This window comes from Nicotiana tabacum, chromosome 17 (assembly GCF_000715075.1).
Source record: "Nicotiana tabacum cultivar K326 chromosome 17, ASM71507v2, whole genome shotgun sequence".
NCBI classification, from domain to species: Eukaryota; Viridiplantae; Streptophyta; class Magnoliopsida; order Solanales; family Solanaceae; genus Nicotiana; species Nicotiana tabacum.
The window spans coordinates 90,364,480-90,378,901 of record NC_134096.1 but is presented as its reverse complement, the minus strand read 5'-3'; the positions used below and the strand labels follow the sequence as shown (position 1 = coordinate 90,378,901).

The 14,422-nt window shown below is 36.6% G+C and overlaps 2 protein-coding genes across 2 annotated transcripts; both read left to right on the top strand.

Moving 5' to 3' along the window:
- Window positions 1-2,194: 2,194 nt before the first annotated feature.
- On the top strand, window positions 2,195-12,865 carry LOC107784572 (uncharacterized). Its single transcript, XM_016605717.2, has 2 exons — window positions 2,195-2,361; window positions 2,765-12,865. The coding sequence occupies exon 2, from the start codon at window positions 3,830-3,832 to the stop codon at window positions 4,496-4,498; it is 669 nt and encodes a 222-aa protein (XP_016461203.1). The 5' UTR covers window positions 2,195-2,361; window positions 2,765-3,829; the 3' UTR covers window positions 4,499-12,865.
- LOC142171967 (uncharacterized) lies at window positions 11,400-12,563 on the top strand. The gene is made up of 3 exons (XM_075235698.1): window positions 11,400-11,728; window positions 11,856-11,979; window positions 12,477-12,563. Exons 1-3 carry the CDS (start codon window positions 11,400-11,402, stop codon window positions 12,561-12,563), a joined length of 540 nt encoding a protein of 179 aa, XP_075091799.1.
- Window positions 12,866-14,422: the final 1,557 nt, after the last annotated feature.

Here is a 14,422-nt window from a genome sequence, read left to right as displayed (position 1 = left end):
ATATAATATGTTCGTTTTTGCACCCTTCCCAATATTTAGCTTCTGTAGTATTATTTTTTTCCTTCTTTTTTGTTACCTATGACGCTACCTTGCAAATCATGGGTCTGCCACCGATTGAGACAGTGTCTGAAAAAATATTTTTCTAGCTGACACGTTTTGTATTATAATTTATTATAAATTGATGTAAATTTAATGTAACTTTCATCTTTTATCTGAACTTGACCTGATAATGTGAGCGGCTCATATAAATGGAATTAATAGATTGATAAGTCCATTCAGAAGCGAAGCCAGAATTTCAAGTATATGAGTTCTGAAATTTAGGACATGATAATTTACTGAGTTCGTAATAAATTATTTATATATTAAATAAATTTTTTAATACAAATGCATGATTTGAGCTTATGTCTTATTTCCGTTTGAATAGGTAAGACTGTTAAGTGATATCACTGGATATTGTGTAATTCTAGTAGTAGAAGGAACAAAGACCAAAAACTACGTCCAATCTCTATCACACTTCCTTTTTCTGATATAGATTAAAGAAGACCTCGTTAGATGACAAAAGAAAAAGGAAGAGGAAAGAACAAACTTCCCATTCCATGTCCACGGTGTCATTCTTGAGCAACTTGAAAAAAGTCAAATTGTGGCCTGAAGTTTTATATCCAGTAGCAGAGAATTCAATATCAACAGTCAAATTAAAAAGCAGCATTTCTTCCTCTTAGGATTAACTTGAGGCGTGTCAAGACACTATTTTTAAAATATTTCATCTATACAATAAGGAATAAAATAAGCATATCCCTCAGGATTCAATAAACTTTTTCAGTTATAAACACTTGGTATATATAGGTAGAGGATTAATAATTAGCTTAAGATTAATAACTAACTAACGGTTAGTTAAAGATTAATCACCAACGGTTTGTACTGGCTAGTTTGAAAATTAATTTCTGGCTAGTTTTGATCACTTTAGGGTAAGGCAAAAATACATAAAATTAATAAGCATAAGCAAAAATATTGTTTTGCAAAATGTGAGTTGGATCAGCATAAGTAGCCCAACTTTATTGTGCATGCAAGACCAATCCCTATTTTGATATTGAAAAGTTCGCTAAAGGATAATTGTAAATAAAGTGAAAGGACCAGCTTTTCCCAACGGCCAACCTAATATGGTACACTCCCTTTTGAGTGGAAAATACCAAAACAATACATATCTATAGATCAAAATCATACATATTCTTTCACATGAAGCATTAATAGTATATTTACTTTAATAAAGTGGTACAATTTTAATCATAACATTGAACACATTTTATTTTTTAATAAAAATCTAAGATCTGACAAAATATCTGTTCCCTTTATTTTCTTGTTTACCGAAAGAAATAAAAATAAATATTTACTAAAGTAAATATACATAAAATAAAAATAAATATTATGTTTACTATACGCTGACTCCCATAAAATAAAAAAATCTAATAAATATATATATTACGTATATTTATTTTGGTAATAAAATTTATTTTACTTTCAGCAACGATTTTACGTATATTTATATTATGTCAACGTATAGTAAATATTATGTATATAATAAAAAATCTAGATACCATTTGAGGTTATCTAGATAAAAATTATTGCAAATAAATATTAACGGTGTTTAACGTTTCTTAGTAAAATGTATACTTTACGTATAGTAAATAAATTCTATGTATATTTATTATTTGCTATCTAGATAAATATGTCATCTTTATTTCTTTCGGTAAACAAGAAAATAAAGGGAACATATATTTTGTCAGATCTTAGATTTTTATTAAAAAATAAAATGTGTTTAGTGTTATGACTAAAAGTGCACCACTTTGTTAAAGTAAATGGACTATTAGTGCTCCATGTGGAAGAATATGTATGACTTTGAGTCTAAAGCCAAAGATAATGTATGTTTTGGGCTTTTTTCAGTGTTATGACTAAAAGTGCATTACTTTGTTAAAGTAAATGTACTATTAGTGTTCCATGTGAAAGAATATGTATTAATTTGATTCTAAAGCCAAAGATGATGTATTGTTTTGGTCTTTTCCTCCCCTTCCAACATAAACTAGCCAACAACAGCTTCCTGGACATCTTTTGAGTTACGTGTTCAATCTAAGATCTTTCAGAAATCATACAAATTAAACGTCTAACGTTTGTTACTTTGTATCACGTTTTCAGCACTAAGAGTCGCATATCCTGTCCATTGCTACCCCATAAACTAGAATATGAAATTTGTCTTAGTTTTCTGCTTCTATCTCTTGCCTCTTCCTTCTTCTTTTTTTTCCCTTTAAAAAGCATGACAAAACAGCAGATTGACAAATAACTTCAAGTGTTCAACTTCAAACATCCATGGTAAGTAAACTGTGCGCTGTAGAAACTCATCAGATTGATTACATGTCGTCGGATAAATACAGTGAGCCCATCATCTGTTAACCAAGCCAACCAGCGTCCCATTTGCTTTTATAGAAGCCTAGTTACCAAGTACCAACCTTAAATTCTGTAATTCTTAATAATGGCTAAATCTTCCGCACAATACGTAGGAACATGAACTGATTTCTGTATACCCAGAACATAGTCATCAAGCTAGGCGGATGTAGCCTAGAGTCTATAGGTTCGTATGAACCACAAAATCTATTAAAATCTTAACAAAATGTTAGATCTGCTCATAGTTTTAACAATATACTAAGTTCGGTGCAAATTAGAACCATTAAATTTAAATTCTGAATCTAACTTTGCAAGCAACTCCTATCTCAAGGTCTGCCTGCCACCACCAATGTCGGTCACTCTCCTTGACAACACCCATGGCGCATCAACTCCCCTTCCCGACTTATTCAAATGACAAGAGAAAGGAGATTCACCCCTTCGTCTTCTTGAACTGATGTTGTTGCGATAGCTGCTGCTGCAACTCGTGATGCTAAGGTTACTCTCACTGACCTCCCTCATGTGCTGCCTAATATACTATTCAATGTTGATGCAAACTCACAAGAGCCACTGTTGTCAACCAATGTTTGATGTTAGCGGGATGCCATGTATGAATCTTATTGTCATGTTTAATAGTGAGTTTGGCTAAAAAAAGAAGGAAGCGCTCTTTGCTTTTACATGGAAATACGATCAACAAAGAAAACTATGTCTGCATATAAAGCATTGCATACAAAGACACTCTGCATAAATAAGTTATAATCCATCTCCAACAACAAAATTCAATCAGTGAGGGAATAAGGCAGTTGGCAAACCAGTGACGAATCCACCAATTGAATCTCCAAATCCTCGAGGAGGCAATGAAACAGTAACCCTAACAATTGAGGAGGAAAAAATTCAAAGTTTGAAAGCCGTAAAACAATGGAACGAGATCATGCAAGGTTCCAGCAGCGAAGGAAGGAATGAATCAACAAGCAAAGGTAGGAAATCATGGGCAGACCAGGTGGAAGAGGAGGAATCGATTGAGAAGAAAACCTCGGTATGGGACAATTTTGATATTACTAAAATCTCAAATGCTGGATTCAAATTAGAATATGTATCTTCAATTGTACAAGGAGATTCGAACATAGTTGAATTAGAATTGGAGGATATTGAATCGGAAGTTGAATACTGGAAAAATGTTGTTGTCTGCTATATCCTAGGTGCTTATCCACCTTTTGCTATTATTAAGGGGTATGTTCAGAGGTTATGGGGTAAATATGGCTTGAACAAGATTGTAATGTTGAAGAATGGGATTGTGCTGGTTAGATTTGACACTGAACTAGGCAAGAATGATGTTGTGCAAGGTAGTATTTACCACTTTGATAATAAGCCTTTCATTGTGAAAGCTTGAAACTCTGACATGGAGTTCACAAAGGAGGAACTGTATACAGTTTCAATTTGGATAAAATTACCAGGATTGGACTTCAAGTATTGGAACCAAAAAGGATTGAGTAAAATAGGAAGCTTGGTAGGGAAGCCTTTAATGGTGGACCAAAATACTGAGAGGAAGATAAGGTTGAACTTTGCTAGGCTATTGGTGGAAGTGGATATGGATGCAAAACTGCCAGATACCATCCTTTTTAGAAGTGAAAAGGGACATGTGGTAGAGCAAAAGGTCACCTACGATTGGAAGCCAACTTTATGCCAATATTGTAGGAAACATGGCCATTCAGAGGAAATCTGTAGGAAAAAGAATCCTCCTCCAAAACCAATACAGAAGGAAACTGAGAAGCGGGGACCTAAGGAGCCTAAAATACCAGCTGTGAAAACTGGTGCAACAGAAGAGCCAACTAGTCAAATAAGCAAGCAAACACAAGGGAAGTCGAGTAATGTATTGCAAGAGGTCAGTACAAATTTAGGGTGGACGACTACTGGAAGAATTGGTAAAGGTCAACAAAATAAGGGGCAGGCTATTGAGAGTAGTAATTCATTTCAGGTATTAAACAAGCTAGATACTATGAAGATTAATATAGCTGAAGATAAAGAGAATGTGAGAAGTCAGATCATCCCTCGTGCTGGGGATGGTTAACTGCCTATCATGGAATGTAAGGGGGCTAAATGCCCCAAATAAGTAGAGGGAGGTGCAACTCCTCTGCCATGAAGAAAAATCTGGAATAATTGGACTATTGAAAACAAAAATAAAGAAAGAGAAGGTGGAGCAGATTATAGGGAAGATGTTTAATGGTTGGCCATATGTCACCAACCTCAATTCACACTACAATGATAGAATTTTGGTAGCATTGAGACCTGACTACTATAGAGTCACCCCAATACTTATTACTGCCCAAGTTGTATCATGTGATGTATTCTATGTTCCTTTGCAAATGGAATTTGGAATCTCATTTATGTATGATTTTAATACAAAAGATGAAAGGAAAGGGTTATGGGAGTGTTTAGTAAACCAACTTTCGGCTGTACAAAGCCATGGATGGTTGTAGGGGACTTTACCGCTTGCTGCTCCACAATGCTCTCTCCAAAACAAAACTCAAGTGAGTGAAAAAAGCCAGCATTCCCTTTCTTCTTTCCCTTATCGCTAGGGGCCTTGCTCTGTACTAAACATGAAAGATAGAATTGGTGGAAATCCTATTACATGGGCAGAGATGGTGGATTTTTATAATTGTATTGAAGCTTGTGGACTTTTTGAACTTCCTCATCAAGGAAATAAGTATTCCTGGAATGACAGACATGATGATGAGAGAATTTATTCAAAAATTGACTAGGCATTCATAAATGGGGAGTGGCTAGATTCAATACCAAATTGTTGTGCCAAATATTTGCCTGAAGAAATAAGTGACCATTGCCCTATCAAAATCATATCACATGACGACCAATCTAGGAGGAAATGATCCTTCAAATATTATAATGTGTGGGCTGAACACCCTCAGTTCCTAGATATAGTAAGGGAAGATGGAATGTGCAAGTGGAAGGCTGTAAAATGCTACAAGTGGTTAGGAAGTTGAAGCTCTTAAAAAAGGGGCTAAAAAAGTTGAATGCTCAATATTTCAGACACATTGAGATAGAAGCTAAGCAGGATAGAGAGTCACTCATTCAAGCACAAAAGCAGCTGCAGCTAAATCCTGGGGATCAAGGTCTCCAACAGGATAAATTTCAGAAGTACCAAAAGTTCAGGAGATCCTCATACCTAACAGAGGTATATTTACAGCAGAAGAGCAAAGCAAATTGGATAAAACTGAGAGATGATAATACTGGCTATTTTCATTCAGTGATAAAGCACATGAACTTCAGATCAAATGTGACTCAATTGAAAGATGTATAGGGCAATTGGTAATCCAATCCAGACACAATTGCTCAAATGTTTGTAGACTATTATGAAGACCTACTTGGGCAGGAGGCTGACTATAGAGAAAGAGTTGTTAAGAAATTCCTAGCTAATGGACCTATCCTATCAGCTGGCCATCAAGTGCAGCTGTTAAAGCCTTTTGAAAAAAGAGAGGTTAAAAAAGTAATATTTCAGATAGAGAGCAACAAGAGCCCTGGGCCAGATGGCTATGGCAGTGGATTCTTTAAGACTTCTTGGTCAATTATAGGTGAAGATATATCTATTGCCATATTGGAATACTTTCAGAATGGCAAACTTCTGAAACAACTAAATGCTACTTGCATAGCTTTGATCTCTAAAATATCATAATGAGAAGTAGCTAGTCAATTCAGAACTATTTCTTGTTGCAATGTTGTCACGACCCAAAATTCCACCACAGGCGTCGTGATGGCACCTAGTCTTTAAGACTAGGTAAGCCGATTTCTATTACATTTTGAAGCTATTTTTTTTTTTGAATTAAATAAGTAACCAAAACTAACAGCGGAATAAATATGAATATACAACCTCCCAAGACTGGTAGTACTGAGTCACGAACTCTAACTGAATACATGGAATGATCACGAGGACCGAATATAAAATACTGTTTGATTACAAATTAACAGTACAATGAAATAAAAAGACTCTCCGAGATAAATAAAAGACTCTTTCAAGAACATTTCCGAAAATTGAGTCTAAGTTGGTGGGGTTGCATCGGTTGGTCTACCTTCTTTATAGATTTGCCACCACCGATACGCTGCGCCTGACAGTTGAAATGTAGTAAAGGAAACTCCTCTCACGTCCACAATACCCATAGTGCGGAGAATACAGTGACAATTTTCTAGAAATTCTTGTGCATCCTCTGTGGCTGTGCCACTGAAAGTTGGTGGATCATATTTCTTAAACCTTTCTAGTCTCTTTTGTTCTTCTTCTGATGCCTCTGGCCTGACCTCAGGTCGAACCGGAATAACATGTTATACCGGTGCTACACCCGGAACCTGACCAACGGGAACCTGTTGCTCTGGAGTTGTGGTCGGAGTCTGAGCAACTCCCCCAATCTGCGGAATGTGTGGTGCAACAGAGATCAATCCCGCCCGAGTTAATGTACCAAACATACTCAGGAACTGTGCTAAAGTCTCCTGAAGTCCTGGGGTAACAACAGGTGCTTTTGGTACCTGTCCCCCAACTGGAGCTATTAGTGGCTCCTCAATTGTTGTTCTGACAGGTGCTCTAGTCGCAGCACGTGCCCTTCCTCTACCTCTACCTCGACCTCTATCTCGGCCCCGGCCTCTTGCAGCCTTAGCAGTATGAGCGGATGCCTGCTCAGCTAACCTGGTAGCACGTGTCCTCACCATCTGTGAGAAAACAGAGATACAAAGGCTCCAATTCCAAATTCAACAAATTCCGCACGACAGGAATGAAATAAATAAAAATTTCCTAACAGTTCTGTAGCCTCTCGAAGATAAGTACATACGTCTCCGTACCGATCCGCAAGACTCTACTTGACTCGTTCATCACTCGTAGAACCTATGAACCTAGAGCTCTGATACCAACTTGTCACGACCCAAAATTCCACCACAGGCGTCGTGATGGCACCTAGTCTCTAAGACTAGGTAAGCCGATTTCTATTACATTTTGAAGCCATTTTTTTTAATTAAATAAGTAACCAAAACTAACAGCGAAATAAATATCAATATACAACCTCCCAAGACTGATAGTACTGAGTCATGAACTCTAACTGAATACATGGAATGATCATGAGGACCGAATATACAATACTGTTTGATTACAAATTAACAATACAATGAAATGAAAAGACTCCAAGGGACTGCGACGGCCAAGCAGCTCTACCTTGAATCCTTATGATCGCGCTTTAACTCTGCTCAAGTCCGATATCTCCAATACCTGGCTCTGCACAAAAATGTGCAGAAGTGTAGTATGAGTACACCACGGTCGGTACCCAGTAAGTATCAAGACTAACCTTAATGGAGTAGAGACGAGGTATAGTCAAGACACTCACTAGTCTAATAACCTGTGCAATATAATATACAAAATAATAGTAAACAAATAATAATAAGGGCAACATAAAACAACCAATGATATGCACAGTAAGACAATAAAATCATCATTTAATATCGCTCAATAATTAATAAATATAATTACACCCAGTTAAATCAAGTTTTTCAATTAAATATCTTTCACATATAATTCTTACGAATAAAACTCTTTTTCAAATATATTTTCGTCGAATAAATATCTTTCAAATATAATTCTTTCATATAATTCTTCTTGAATAAAAATCCGTTCAAATAAATATTTTGAATATAATTCTTTCGATTAAAGAGTCACCATGTGACACCTCATTTCAAAATCATAAAAATACGGGTCTCAGCCCATTTTCATATTTTTCGTAAACACGGGTCTCAACCCATTTTTCATATTTCCACGGCACCTCGTGCCCATAATTAAATCATCATATTTTTCCGGCACCTCGTGCTCTCATTTCATATCACAACTGCACGGATAATTCACGTGCCAAATATCATTATCATTTCATCACAGCACCTCATGCCCATATTTCATATCACAACTGTACGGACAATTCACGCGCCAAATAGCCTCATTATTTACTCACGGCACCTCGTGCCCACAATTTATTTTATAATCCGCCTGGCAATAGCCACATGCTCTCAATTTCAACATAAATCAGATTGTTATCAATTTACCAACAACAAGACAAATTGCACAAGGCATAAAAATAAACACAAGAAAATCACAACATCACATGAAAATCATCAATGCCACAACCCCACATCATCACATATCGTCCCTGACAATAGCCACCCTTATCGCTCCTATTGCCACCCTTATCGCTCCTATAGCCACCCTTATCGCTCTGCCCAGACAATATCAATAGCCACCCTTATCGCTCATATTGCCACCCTTATCGCTCCTATAGCCACCCTTATCGCTCCGCCAAGACAATATTCCAACAACACAACAACAGTGAAATGCCACATTTATACGTACATAATATCAAAGGTAAAATGCCACCCTTATCTTCTCAAAATAATAATTCACACAACACAACAATTTATACGGCAACATAACAAAATCAATTCACATTACAGTTTGCCCAATGGCCACAACAAATTTCAAGGATATAACAAAATCAATTAATTTCACAATAAATAGCCAAAAGCTCCACACAATGTGTACAACACCCAAAAACAACTAATAGAGATAGAAATTACTCATCATAAAGCAAAGTCTTCATTAAATTTAAATTTTTAATAATTATATAAACACCTCTTCTTAAGCTCATTTAATTAATTATTTGTAAAGGAAAAATCCATAATGAAATTAAATTACAATAATTATCAAACCAACAAATTTACGGAATTACATAAATAATCAAGTAACAATCACATCAAATTGTCATATAACAACAGATTCAACAACAACAAAGATTTAGGCATGGCAAACAGATGATTTAATACTTATCCACGATTACTCAATTTATTACACAATAATGTCTAAGACTTTAATCCAATAAAAATTGGCACATATAAGCCAGAGTACGTACTCGTCACTTCGCATACACGGCTTTTCACAATTCACAAATGGCACATAAGACTCGATGCCTAAGGGGTAATTCCCCCACTCGAGGTTAAACAAGACACTTGCCTCTTTGAAGTTATGCCGATATTTCAAAATCGCCTTCTTGCTTGAATTGACCTCCGGACAGCTCATATCTATCCAAATTAATTGTATAACTTCATTAAAATTCATCGAAAATAATTCCGGATAATAATACGTCGACTTAAAAATTTATTCCAAAAAGTCAACGCGGGACCCACCCCTCGGAACCCGACATAATTTTTATGAAACCCGAACACACATTCCGATACGAGTTCAACCATACCAATTTTATTGAATTCCAATAACAACTCGACCTCCAAATCTTAAATTTTTGTTTTTCGAAGATTTTGGAAAAATCTTGAATTCTTCCATTTAAATCCGAACTAAATGATGAATATAATCATAGATTCATGAAATATAATCACTTTAGGATATAGAATACTTACTCCAACCAAGCTTATGAAACATCCCTCCAGAATCGCCCAATTCCGAGCTCCAAAAATTCCAAAACGAAATGCCAAAAATGTCCATTTTTGGTCCTTATGATTCTGCCTAGTTTCGCACATGCGGACTAATTTTTGCACCTGCGTGCTCTCTTTTGCGAGCGAATACACGCTTCTGCAAGGTCACTGCCCAGCCACAAAGCTCACACATGCGGAGCCATTTCCACTTCTGCGTTGATCGTAGGTGCGCAGCATTTCCGTTTCTGCGCTGCCTCGTCGCTTCTGCGTAGCAAATATCGCACATGCGATTGCGCAGGTGCGGAAGGTTGTCCGCATCTGCGACCTTCCTCCAGCTCTGCCCAGTTCTCTTCTGCGACGAAATCCTCGCTTCTGCGAGGTCGCACCTGCGCTCAAAATTCCGCAGGTGCGAATCCAACAATTGCTGCCATTTTCCAGCAGCTTCTTCCAAGTCCGAATTGCTCTGTTAACCTTCCGAAATTCACCCGAGGCCCCCGGGACCTCAACCAATTATAACAACATGTCTAAAAGTACAATACGAACTTAGTTGAGGCTTCAAACTACATCAAACAATGCCGAAATTACGAATCGCGCATCAAATCGAATTATAAGTTTTCAAATCCTCCAACTTCTATATTTTGCGCCGAAACGTATCAAATCAATCCGAAATGACTTTAAATTTTGTACACAAGTCATAATTGATGTAAGGGATCTATTCCCATTTTCGGAATCAAAATCTGACCTCGTTATCAAAAATTCACCCTTCAGTCGGACTTTTCCAAAATCTTATATTTTCCAACTTTCGCCAAAATGTGTCAAATTATCCTACGGACGTCCAAATCCAAATCCGAACATACGCCTAAGTCCGAATTCATCATACAAAACTATTTCCATCATCGAAATTTCATTCCGTGGTCGTTTTCTCAAAAGTCAACTCTCCGGTCAACTCTTTCCATTTAAGCTTCTAAATAAGAATTGTTCTTTTAATTAAATTCTGAAAAGCAAACTCGACCATACCCACGGGTCATAATACATATTACGAAACTTCTCGAGACCTTAAGCCACTGAACGGGGCGTAAATTCTTAAAACGACAAGTCGGGTAGTTACAAATGTACTATACAGGTGCATTTCAAAGATGATCTGTAGTAGACTTAAAGATGCAGTGAATGAGCTGGCGGCAGACAACCAATCAGCTTTTGTACCAGGAAGATCAATTCTCCATAATGTGCTAATTTGTCATGATTTACTAAGGCACTACAATATGAAAACTACACCTAGATGCTTGATGAAAATTGATCTGAGGAAAGCATATGACATGGTCAGCTGGGATTTCCTGACAGAGGTACTTCATGGGCTAGGCTTCCCAACTAAGTTCATCATGTTGATAATGAACTGTGTGTCAACCACTAAGTTCTCTATTAATGCAAATGGGGAGAGCCATGACTACTTTGAAGGTAGAAGGGGTTTAAGATAGGGTGACCCTTTTTCACCAATATTATTTGTTCTTATAATGGAGTACTTGTCAAGGGTGTTTAAAAGCATGGGTAGTTTGCCTGACTTTAAAATGCATCCAATGAGTAAGAAGTTGAAACTCACACACTTGATATTTGCTGATGATTTAATGGTATTCTGCAAGGGTGAGGTGGGGTCAGTGAAAAGAGAGGTTGAAGCTTTAACTCACTTTAGCAGGGTCTCAGGACTAGTTGCTAACATGGACAAATCCAGTTTATTCATGGTAAGGATAATTGAGGAGGAAAAACAAGAGCTGTTGAATATTACAGGCTTCAGTGAAGGATCATTTCCTATTAGATACTTTAGACTTCCTTTATCACCTAAAAAGTGAAGTAAATTAGAATGCCATCAGTTGAGACAAGATTACTAGCAGAATTAAATTTGGCTACTCAAAGAAGATTTCATATGCTGGCAGATTTCAAGTGATCAACTCTGTCATATTCTCTATCCACAGCTTCTGGGGATCAATTCTCATTCTCCCACAGAGTATAGTAAAAGAATTGGACAGAATCTGCAAAGATTTCCTATGTGGAGGTACAGAGGAGAAGAGGAAAATATCACTAGTAGTTTGGGATAAAGTTTGCTTGCCAAAAAGTTGTGGAGGTTTGAACATCAAAAAATGTAAGGAATGGAATAAGGCCCTAGTTGGGAAGTTGCTTTGGCAACTTATTGTGAAAAAGGACAGCTTATTTCACAGGACAACTTGTGGGTTAAATGGGTACATGGATTATATATAAAATCAGATTCAAGCATTTGGACTCATACAACCCCTCAGGACAGCAGCTGGTATTGGAGAAAGTTAAATCACTTGAAGCAAGAAATGCAAAACTGGTTTCAGCAAGATCAGTACATATTAAGCCACTCAGGACAATACTCAATTATAAAGAGTTACCTAACCATTATTGGAAATCACAGGAAACTAGATACTGCTGACCTTATTTGAAATGTAACTGCTCAGCCTAAACACAGATTTATCATCTGGCTGGCCTATCAGAACAGGTTTCTAACAAGGGAGATACTACAACAGCTGCACATACCAGTCAATGACACCAATTGCTGTATGTGCAATGATCAGGTTGATGAAACTGCCCAGCACTTGTTTATGGAATATAGTTGGTCTAAGGAAGTGAGAATTACAGTAATGCAATGGGCTGGTATTTAACTGGCTGGAGGTGATGTGGCCATGGTTCTAAGGAGTATAAAGAAAGAGAAATGGAAGCAATTCAAGAAAGAGGTAGTTGCAGCTATTCTGGAAGCAGTCATCTACCGCACTTGGAAAGCTAGGAATTGGAAAAATTTTAGAGGAACAAATGTAAATACTGAGGTTATAGTTGTACAGATTAAAAAATAAGTAATAGATAGGCTGGAAGTAAGTAGGAACTCAAAAAAAAGCACCGAAATGTAGAGGCTTTTTGCAAGCAATAGCTGTATAGTTCAGATATGTTGGCCATTACTCACAGGTTCTTGTGAGGAGGTGCTCTTTAGTTTGTAACTGTTTGATTGATATTAATGGTAATTCACAATGTTACCTCCAACAACAAGCTTCAATCCTTTTTAATACAGACATTACACAGCTTCAAATCGATTATATTAACTTCCACATTGACATAATATACACAAAAATGTGCATTACACATTCTTTTTTGAAAAGCATTGTCATTCTTTGCTTGCACACTTGTACCACCATAACACTTTCAGAAATATGGAAAGTAGATCAGCAGAAGTGTCCTCCTTTCAGGAATAAATGGATCAATGCCCCATATAAAGCAACCAAGACAACTCAGTTCTTCCAAATCCAAGTTATCATTATCATCTTTTCCTCAACTGAGAGCCTCTTCTAATTGCCTTTATATATTTGAATCGCCGAAGCAAACAAAGTGCACAATTCTCTTACCATTAGGATAGACTGCAAAGACACTGGTCCCAATATTTTTCTTGCAAAGAGCGCACATGCTATCACTTCTGATCTTCAAGACTGCTTTTCGTTGGTTATAAATTTCATTTTGAAGTTGTGTACAACAGCTCTGTAATGAAGATAACAAATACTTAACTACAACTTTAGTAAATAATCTACTTGTAGAAATTAAATACACCAGGATCAATTCCAAATTACCAGAAATTCTCTAACATAAACTCTAAACCAATTAAATAGCAAATATAACAATTGGTTGTTTCCATAAAACAGAGAAACGGAAAAGAAAAAAATGAAAAAGAAACAGGAAAAAAATGAAACCAGACAACCCAAATGAAATATACCTGTAGATTTTCACTTTCCCACAAGCTTTTTATAACGGAAAAGTTCTGATACGCTTCACTGGATTTCCTTAGAAGAGGTCCAAGAAATGGAAGCAAGTTCTGCATGATGCCATATATTAATACTACTATAACAACAAGATCTGAAACATTCTTGCTCATGCACACATTCATGCACAAGGCAAAGCTAGAGGTAATGATTCTGCAGTTGCAATTTTAGCATGTCTAGGCATGAAAGGATGTTTACTCGAACAAATAAAACAATGTTGCATATATTATTCCCACGATGAGTGTATAGAATTTTCAGAAAACCCTAAAAGCTCTACTACTTTATCTTCTCATAACTTGGTGTTGGGAGGAGAAAACAAGGAAAAACTGATAAAATTCTTTGTCCAAAGAGAATCATGAAGATGATGATGCGATATCAACAAGAGCATATGATTAACATTAGATAGTGTTTTTTACTTGGCATGGTAGTTTCTAACAGATGATTCTGTTGGGTTTTAAGCTTAGTTTAGCTTTAAAAGAGTGTGAATGAAAAATTGAGGGCAAAATAAAATTTTTATTTTTCTTCCTTGACAAAGGGACATTATCCCATATTAGAGGAGAAAAAGACTTGTTATATATATAATTGCTCTTCTTCTAGCTCTGAAAGAGTTTAGAAGAAGGCAAGCCTCGCGTCGTCGTCGTCGTCGCTCGCTCGCTCAGCTTCGGCTTTGGCCAAATGATCGATCGATTGATTAATTTTTTGGACCAAATTTATTTGTT

Excerpts from the sequence above, each read along its gene's own strand:
- LOC107784572 (XM_016605717.2), top strand. The coding sequence starts at position 3,830 with ATGGAGTTCACAAAGGAGGAACTGTATACAGTTTCAATTTGGATAAAA.
- LOC142171967 (XM_075235698.1), top strand. The coding sequence starts at position 11,400 with ATGGAGTACTTGTCAAGGGTGTTTAAAAGCATGGGTAGTTTGCCTGAC. Across the intron at positions 11,729-11,855 it reads CTTCCTTTATCACCTAAAAA|CTTCTGGGGATCAATTCTCA; the intron begins GTGAAGTAAATT and ends CTCTATCCACAG. Across the intron at positions 11,980-12,476 it reads CACTAGTAGTTTGGGATAAA|GTTGATGAAACTGCCCAGCA; the intron begins GTTTGCTTGCCA and ends TGCAATGATCAG.